The sequence below is a fragment of the Gekko japonicus genome, unplaced genomic scaffold (genome assembly GCF_001447785.1).
Source record: "Gekko japonicus isolate JY-2015 unplaced genomic scaffold, Gekko_japonicus_V1.1 scaffold1826, whole genome shotgun sequence".
Classification (NCBI taxonomy): Eukaryota; Metazoa; Chordata; class Lepidosauria; order Squamata; family Gekkonidae; genus Gekko; species Gekko japonicus.
In genome coordinates, this window is record NW_015171557.1 from 337,863 (window position 1) to 347,260 (window position 9,398).

A 9,398-nucleotide genomic window follows, 5' to 3' on the forward strand; every position below is an offset into this window, starting at 1 on the left:
TTACACAGAGAGTGATTCAAATGTGTAATTCGCTGCCAGAGGATGTAGTGATGGCCACAGGAAGAAACAGCTTTAAAAGTGGATTAGACAGATTCATGGAGGATGAGTCTGTCAGTGGCTACTAGCCATGGTGACTGGGGGGAACCTCCACATTTCAGATGCGCTAATCCTCCGAATCCCAGAGCTAAGAGGCAATATCGGGGGAAGGCCTCTATGCCCTGCGGTTGGCCCTCCAGAGGAACGGGTCGGCCACTGTGTGAGACAGAATGCTGGACGAGATGGACCATTGGTTTCATCCAGCAAGGCTTGGCTTATGTTCTTAAGTTATCTGAGATCGCTCAGCACTTTAGATTTTCCTTTTAATTGTCCAGCGGAGGATCCCTTTGAGCTAGGAACAGCCCCTTGACCTAGCAATCATTCGAAGGTCCCGGAACCTCCGTCCATCTCACAAGGACCGAAATAATTTGGCAAAGGGAACAGGAGTTCTCGGGAGGGGGTTCCATTGGAAGGAATGAACAGAGTCAGGATTTAAAATTTGTGTTGAGCTATACACCATTCCTTCCTGTTGAAGGCTTTGGATCAGATTTGAAGTGGACCCTGATGCTGTCTTTTCCTCTTCTAGGTATGTGTCCGCCTTGACCACTCCAGCCCGCCTGTCCCCTGTCGACCTCCATTGTTCCACATCAGCCCACATGCCCACCTTTGAGATCACCTCCCCGAACTCAGCACACGCAGTCTCATTACCCCCTGCGGCATCCATTAGCTTCCAGGTGGAGGAGCAGCAGCCATTGCTCAGGCGGTACCAGGTCCCTTTCCAAGAAATGCAGAGATACGATAGTTACTACCAAAGAAGCAGCTACCTGAACGAGAGCACGGGGAGTCTGCCCTCCAGCCCCTTCCGCATCACAGAGGACGACGAGTACGAGACAACGCAGGAGTACATCACCGCACTAGAACACCCAAAGAGAATAGGCGGCGGCAGCAGGCGGTGGAGGAGATCGAAACTCAACGGACATCTGTCGCACAAGGGTAAAATGCTCAGAGACTCCTTTTCGGTGAGCAGCGCCTCTTACAGCGAATCTGACGAGGAGCTGGTCGCGGAGAGCACGCCTTTCTTAAGTCTTCGGAACACCGAAGCGACGGGCACAGACTCACCCCCCCTCTATCGCCCAGCAGAGAGCAGGACTTACTCTTCCTTCGACAGACGCAGCACGCAGGGTGACAGCCGCCTCTCGCACCCCACCAGGTCCAGCCAGGACTCCGCACCACCATAGAGGCCCTGCGGACGCTTCCTCTCAGCCTCTCCCACGAACATACCAGAGCCGAGGAGGACAAAATGGACAGAAAAAGACAAATTTTTATTTTATATAAAAGAGGGGGAAAAAATATAACAAATGAAATGTTTTATTTTCATTTTAGCAATGGTGTCTTATAATAGCTAATGGCAAAGACCGTTTTATAAGGAATCTCTATTTATATGGAACATCTTGATTTACAGCTTCTGAGAAAAGAAGAAATTGACAAAAAAAAATTTAAAAAAAGAAGAGATGGGCCAATTTTTGACTACTTACAAATCATTAAAAAAAATATCGTGGTGCCTTTTTGCTGTATGCTAATGCCAGAGTCCACTCTAAAGATTATGTTTAAGCATCCTTGAGCTCATAGGTTTTATGTTCAGGACAACTTGTTATGGAATATTTTAATGGGCACTTTTCCATTTGAATAATAACAACACTCTTAAATTGCCTGATAACTGGATGTTGGTAATCTAGTGCTTAAATATAGTGCGCTCTTTCTCTCACTCTTTCTCTCACATGCACACACACTCACACACACACAAAGAGACATGTGAATGCATGTTTTCTTAAGTACCTTTCCCTTACAGGGGGAAAAGACGTACAAGGGAAACAATACGTACTATTAAGGGGGGGGGAATCACAGTTTTGTTGCAAAGATAAGTAAGAAGTGAAAAAGCACACAATCGTACCAGCCCTTCCAATCTATCGCTTGACCTGAACAGATCTATGAACAAGGCCAAATCCACTTATGTTGTCACAACGTTGCGAGGGTCGAATTCTCACAGATCTAGTATCTCGAACCAATGTGGTTAACTAGTGCAACTTCAAGTATTGCTACCTAAAATCTGCTTCTGCGCTACCAATTGGAGACTAGCAACTCATTCATGACTCCGAGCCACCGCTGTGCATTTTGCAGAGCAAAAAAAGAGTGCGCGATCCAGATGCTGATGCTAGCTTGATCCGTAAAGCGAAAGAGCGAACCCCACGCTGGAGCGTTCAGGATGTGCCAGGGGCTGTTGACAAGGTGCAGACACGGCACATATTTTAAAAACTCCCGGTGCGGTAAGGGCCTCATGCCCTTCATCTCATCCCCCCCCCGAACACTAGCTTTCCCCTTTTCCTCTTCCTCCTCCTTACGCCTGATACCACACCATCCTTCCTCAACCTTCCTCCCATAGAAAGCAAAACCCCAGGAAGGGCCTGGGGTTTCATGTGCCCATGTGTAGTATTCCACAGGGCTCTTTTGGTAGAAAAAGCCAAGCAGGAACTCATTAGCATAATAGGCCACACCCAACAGCAGAAACTCATTAGCCTATTAGGCCACACCCCTGACAGCACAGCTCGTTAGCACATTAGGCCGCACCCCCATGTTACCAGAAGTGTGGTTATCCAGCCACACTCACCTTTTGCTTGTTATTCTGTTTACCTTGTTTGTTGTCAAAACCCAGAACTTTTTTTGTAGCAGGAACTCCTTTGCATGTTAGGCCACACACCCCTAATGTAGCCAATCCTAATGAGTTCCTGCTGTTGGGTGTGGCCTATTATGCTAATGAGTTCCTGCTGGGCGTGGCCAACTTGGGAGCCAGCCGGAACTCCGTTCCTGTGCGTTCCTGCCCAAAAATAGCCCTGGCTATTCCATCAGGACAGTTGTCATTGTAACATCCTAGCATTCCAGAATGACTTCCTGTTAAAGGGCAACCAGGAATAGCGGCATTGTTGGTCCCAAGACAGCCGTCTGTGTACAGGTTAGCCAGGAAACTCCCCTGAAAGAGAGAGAGAGCCCTGCCCTCGTTCCTTTCAGTTTCTCGTGGGCCCCTCCTGTTTACATCCTAGCCTGGCCTCTTTCTTTTCTTGTCTATTTTGACTTCTGCATGTCCTTTGCATTTCAGATGCTGTAGATTGGATGCATGGAGAAGCTGTGATTGAGAAGATAAAATACAATTGCCAGTGTATTTCATTTTAACTTTTAGCAATAAAAAAAATACTTTAAAACCCTTTGTTCCTCACCCACAACAGGGTCTAATAGAAACGCTGCTAATTTGTCATAAAGATGATTGTAAAAAAAAAAATGCTCTGGATTGTCTGAATGTCAGAACTCTTGACTGTTTAACACTTGAACTTTTTTTATATTATAAATAAAAGTAAGAAATGCCTACCACCATTCTTAAAAAATCAATCTCGTATTCACTGGTAAGACAGGCAGTGAAGGAACAGTTGCCTACTCAGACGGAATGCCCCTTTTCAAGGTGTACTTGGGTCACAAGCAATGTTCCCTCTAAGCTGTGGAGTCTTGTGAGCAAAAATTCTACTTTGTGAGCTACTGGCATTAAAGTTGTGAGTGAGTGATTTGGCTACTGCATAAATTAGTTTGCTCTGGAGCCATCCTTCCTGAGCGAAGACAAAAATGTGTGAGCCGGAGGCTAAAAAACTGTGAGCTAGCTCACACTCACTCAGCTTAGAGGGAACACTGGTCACAAGGAGAAGAAATGCCATCTAGAAGTCTCAACTGGGAAAGCAGAGACATGGCCCAGTGGCTGGGACTTGTCCCACAGAGATGCAGTATCTCTTCCCTGGATTTCCATTCACTCTCTGGAATAGTTTGTAACTTTGCACTGTGTAGTGTGGTTGCAGGGTTCACGCGATGCAAAGACCACAGGACACAAGTCTGCAGGAACTGACTGACTCCTCTCGGCTTCCCAGTGTTTATTTATAAGCTTCTAGTTTCTAGTCCCCCCCCCCTCTCTTCCTCACGTAAGGGAAAGTTACAAGCATTCAAGCATCCTTTTGGAATTTGTATGTGTGTGTACAGGCTCTCTGTTATCTCTCTCTCCCCCTCTCTCAAGGCCAAAAATGACTGAGTCATTAAGCAGTACCTCAGGGCTCTTAGCACACAAATACTTTTGAGTTCCCAATCTCCAGCCAGGAGAACAGGAGACCAGTGAATTCTTCACTGTGCCTACAGCACTGCAGGGGTGCTGTCACCTCGACAAGCCCCACCAAACCCCGTGAGACATTTCGGAGTCCATCAGGAATCCGTATGCACATGTTGCTTGATCTGTTATCAATCCAGTTTAGCCCTTGCATCAAAACAAATAAGAAGTCAAGTGTCTTCTGCTGCTCAAGATCGGTGAGTCAATGAGTTCCTAAGGGTATAAAAGGAAAGGAAAGGATTCCGTTTGGACAGATCCTTTCAGAGCTCTTGATAGTCTTCTTGGGATTTCGCCATCATGAATAATTTGGAGTCATCTGGAGACTTAACTACCTCAATATTCATCCCTAGGTAAAGGTTCCCTTGCTCGAAAGCCAGTCGAGTCCGACTCTAGGGTTGCGATGCTCATCTCCGTTTCGAAGCCGAAGAGCCAGTGCTCTCCGAAGACGTTTCCGTGGTCATGTGGCCGGCATGACTAAACACCAAGGCACACGGAACGCTGTTACCTTCCAACCGAAGCAGTACCTATTTATCTACTTGCAATTTCTCGCTTTCGAACTGCTAGGTTGGCAGGAGCTGGAACTAGAGACGGGAGCTCACTCCGTCATGCGGCAACTCGGGTCTTGAACTGCTGAACTACCGACCTTCCACAGCCTGCAGTTCAGCCTCTTAACCACTTGAGCCACCGCAGCTCCATTCATCCCTAGTTCCTGATAATTTGCAAATTTACACCAGTCCCAAAACTGATTCTTGGGGGATCCAACTAATTTCCCCCATCCTTTGTGGAAACTGTCTACTGTGGTTCTTGTCCTTCCAACAATCCTTGAGTGGACCTGTCATCTTATCCCATGACTGCTAAGTTTACCCAGGAGCCGTTGGTCCAAGAGTTTGTTAGACTTCAGCGTCCAAGACTATGTCATGTCTACCAGATCATCCCTGTCTCCCAGTGAATTCTGAAAGGTTGGTGAGGCAAAACTTTGGTTGTGGAATTGATATTGATCCTTCCCCCTCGAGGGGTTTTGTTCTAGGGGGTTAATTATTCTTGTCTAATTAAGACTTTCACTCAGTCAATTTGTATGGGACCAACATTTGGCCGGCAGCTCAGAAATTTTCTTGACCCTTCTACATCCTTTTAAAAGTTTGCATTGGCATTGGATGTTTCCCAGTCTTCTTGTAAGAAAGCTGTCCAATTTCCTGTTGAGGTCTTTCCAGACACTTGGCTGGATGCCTTGTCACTTTTCTCCCGTAGCACAAACCCCACTGTATCAGTTCAGGAATATAAATGGGTGTGTACTTCTACCCAGTTCCACTTGACACTGGGGGCAGCTGGTTGCCTAAGAATGTTCCACTCGCACAACTTTGAAGAAAGTACAAACAAGACTAAAGAACTTTCCCCCCTTTTCTTGAGTTCTCTCACAAGAGGGTGTCTGATGGAACCTACATTTGTTTCCATGTGAGGACCAGCCGGTGAGATGAACTGTCAGTCCTGTGAGGAGCATTTCTGACAGCAAATGTAAAAGGAATTGCCCAAGGAACCATGGGAGAAGACCAAGAGAGGCAAGGAACAAAAGGTGCCGGGGGTTTCAAGTGACAACATGTTCCAACGCAGGGTAATTTTTCAGACCACATTTCTTTAATAGCATGAATTTTCAGAGAATACTTGCCTGTGCTTCACACACGCAATTAGTGTCTCATCCTTCAAAGCCACACCGGTACATCTTTCAAGCATTGCCCAGAGTCAAGAAGTTGGGGGCTCAGATGGGCAAATGGTTTACACTGAGTTGAACCCTCTGTGATTTCCTGCCAACACAATTCACACATCCATTCATTCTGCAAAGTGCCTAGACTCCAGAGGCATTCCATATACATTCTCACATACTCAACATAAATGCACACGCACTCGCCTTGGATTCCTTCTCAGCTGGAGAGGGGACGGAATACAACAGCCTCCACTCTCCAAAAAGAAACCTTCATAAATCTACAGGATTCTGTTGTTTTGTAACATATGGTTTATTTATTTATTTTTATTTACATTGCATTTATATACCGCCCATGACCCCTAATGGGTCTCAGAGCGGTTTACAGTGTACTGCTACTGGTATAGTCACAGTAGTTAACCTACCTAGGGCCACAGATTTTTTTTTGAGGGGGGACTTCCCTACCGACACCCTTGTTGGCGGCGTGTTCTCTCTTCTTTCCGGTGGGGTATGCTAGCATCCTCGGCTGACCGGCACCACCTCAGGCGGCTCAATGTTTTTTCCCTCGTGTGCAACCGCCCTCCGGCTGCAGCTTCCGGCTTGCGTCCTTCCGGCTCCTGCCGTGCTGCGCCGTCCTGCACTCGCACCACCGTGGCTCCGCCTTCGTCAGGTCCGGTCAGGAACTCCGCTGCCGCTGCCATTGTTGTTGCCGCTACCGTCTCCGTCGCCGCTGCCAACACTCCTGGCCCGGAACCAGGAGGTGGGTGCCTCCTGCCACCTAGGGCAGGTACCCATTTATCTACTTGTATTTACCTTTTGAACCGCTGGGTTGGCAGGAGCTGGGCCGGGAGCTCACTCCGGCCGCGGTGGGGATTCGAACAGCCATTGAGGCTGTTCGCTACAGATGTTACTAGCAGGCGTTGTACTGCCTGCGCCACCGCTTTGGTTGGATCCAGCCAGTGCAAGATTTCTCCTGTGCATGGAGCCCCTGATGTACAATATTCTCCCCAAGAAGTTCTCTGAGTTTCTTCCATCAGGGGAGGAAGGCTGCTTGTTGCAGAGGTTGATGACTCTGAATATTCAACCTATCTTGGCCCTCTTGCTGCCGCTCAGAACAGAGATCCGTCCTGGAGCATACTAGACCATCCCCTGGGGTTGCAGACTGGAGAAGAATATTTATTTTTTTAAAAAAAACATGTCTATGCTGCCTGACCGCCCAGTTAAGAAACCCTAAGGTACAAACATTCAAAGAAAAAGAAAACGTTTCAGACATTTAAAAAATAATAATTTAAAATGTTTGTATTTATGTTTTGTTTTAAATATTTAAAACAAATATAAACATATAGATGCATAAAACAGAGATGGAGGAGGGCTGAGAAAAGTTAGTGAGGCGCCACCAAACCAGGCCCGTAGCTAGGATTTCTTAAGTCGGGGCATTTAAATTTCTTAGGGGGCACTGCCCCAAGATGCCACACTGTAGCCACGGGTCTGCAGCAAACCAAGTGGAAAAATCTTCACCCACTGGTGGAGGGAATTTCTGTAGAGATCCTTCTTTAGGGCCCCCAGAGAACCTCCCAGAGCTTCTCCAGGGAATCATTTGAATGCCACTAATACATCGTATTTTATGAGTAGTATGTAATGGTGTTTTTTTTCCTTTTAAATATCAGGTTTAATGAACAGCATTTATTTTGTATCTGATGGCATTTGATAGCATCTGAGATTTAATGTGTGCGGCGTGCTGAAACAAAACTAAGCAAATGTGAATTCAAAATTTAAAATAACCCATCAGTGTCATTAATTTTAGCACCTTTTAGTGTGGAACATTTTATATGATTTTAGGCAGGGGTCATTTCATAGAAAAAGAGGTGAAGGATCTCATTAGCATAACTTATTAGCATAATTTATTTGCATATGCCACACCCCCTGACATCACTGGGAGTGTGTCAGAAGGCAACACCCACCACTCAGGCTCCACTGGACTGTTTCGGATTGCTAGCTATTGGGGGGGGACATGCAGATCTGTCCTCACAGAGGAGGGAGAGCTTGTACCTGAATAAAACTTGGTCTTAAAGGTTCCACTGGACTGTTTTGGGCCGGGGGGCTGGGGGGGGGCTCTGGAACTTACCTGGCTGCTTCTTGCTCTGACTGAAGGCTTCTGGGAGCAGGGGGCGGGGCTTGTTGCATGTGCCCGCCCCCTGGGCTCTTTACTGCCGGAGCTCCGCTTCTGTGCGCTCCCGCAGGAAATGACCCTTGATTTTAGGACTATTTAAATTGCTTACCTGTGTGTTTTCATTCTTTTATGTAAGCTGCCCTGAGCTGGCCTTGGCTGGGAGGGCGGGGTATAAATTTGATAATAAATAAAAATAAAATAAATAAAATGTGGAGTTTAAAGCATTACATTTTGATTTCTAAATTTTGTTTCTAAATTTCTGTTTCCAAAATTTGAATGGAGAAACGAGGAAGTCCAACCATCTCATTCTTCAGCTTGTGTAAACTCGGGGGTTAGGGAGGAAAACCCCAAGAAAATTGCTGAGTGATATATGCAGCAGAGTGTGTACAATGTAGGCAGGCATCTGCACCATTGGTACCCTTTCAGAGAAATCTGCAGGAGCTACAGTGCCTGCTTTTGGAAGCCGCTGGCCTACACTATGGGTTTTTCTGCATTCTCATTTTCATTGCTTGTGTGTCCCTATTGCTTCAGGGTTGTTTTTTTCTTATTTCACTTGTGTTTTGCTCCCTCTAGTGGTCGATTCAATATTACACCGCTGTATGTCTGGCATATCTCCCTGCATATTTAAACTGCAGGGTTTAATGCTGAACATGCAACAATGTAATATTGAATCAATCACTAGAGGGAGAAAAACACATGCGGGGGAAAAAAATCAAGGCAATAGGGACACACAAGCACTGAAAATGAGAATGCAGAAGAGCCTTATATGAAGGGAAGCTTGCTCAGCGATCCCTGTTTGGTAAGGGAGCATCCCTAAACTTGTCATTTTGGTCTCTAGGCTCAGGAGTTGAGATTTGTTGCATGAAGGCTCCCTGCCTAGCTATCTCTTGGAGTGACAACACTCTGCTGCCTGAATTTTCCTTGTGTTTGATGAGCTGTTCCCATCCATACTACACATCCCAACACAGTATGTTCTAATATCCCAAACAGCACTCCTGAATCTTAGCAGAACTGAGTAGCAACTCTGGAATATTTCCCTGAATTCTTCAATTAAGTTTCAGTTCTTAACATTAAAGTTTTCACAGAGGACAGTGAGTGGCCACGTCAGTTTACCTGGAAAGGTACATTTCAGTTTGCTAGGGAAGTGATTTATACAAAATCATGTTTATTCTAACATACTAATATCAGTTCTTCCACAGTTTTCTCCCCTTTCTCAAGTGAGATTATAAGATATACCTGTGAGTTGCATTATAATGATCCACAAACATTGGAGACAAATTTTCTTAGTATAAACTTTCAGATTC

At 46.0% G+C, this 9,398-nt stretch overlaps 1 protein-coding gene across 1 annotated transcript in view; it reads left to right on the plus strand.

The window, feature by feature from the left end:
- NRG2 (neuregulin 2) overlaps positions 1 to 1,372 on the plus strand; it is a 321,168-nt gene extending 319,796 nt beyond the window's left edge. The window contains exon 11 of the mRNA XM_015419720.1: positions 623 to 1,372. Within this exon, the coding sequence (XP_015275206.1) occupies positions 623 to 1,274 (652 nt within the window). The 3' untranslated portion in view covers positions 1,275 to 1,372. The remainder of the gene's footprint in view (positions 1 to 622) is intronic.
- The last annotated feature ends 8,026 nt before the right edge of the window (positions 1,373 to 9,398 follow it).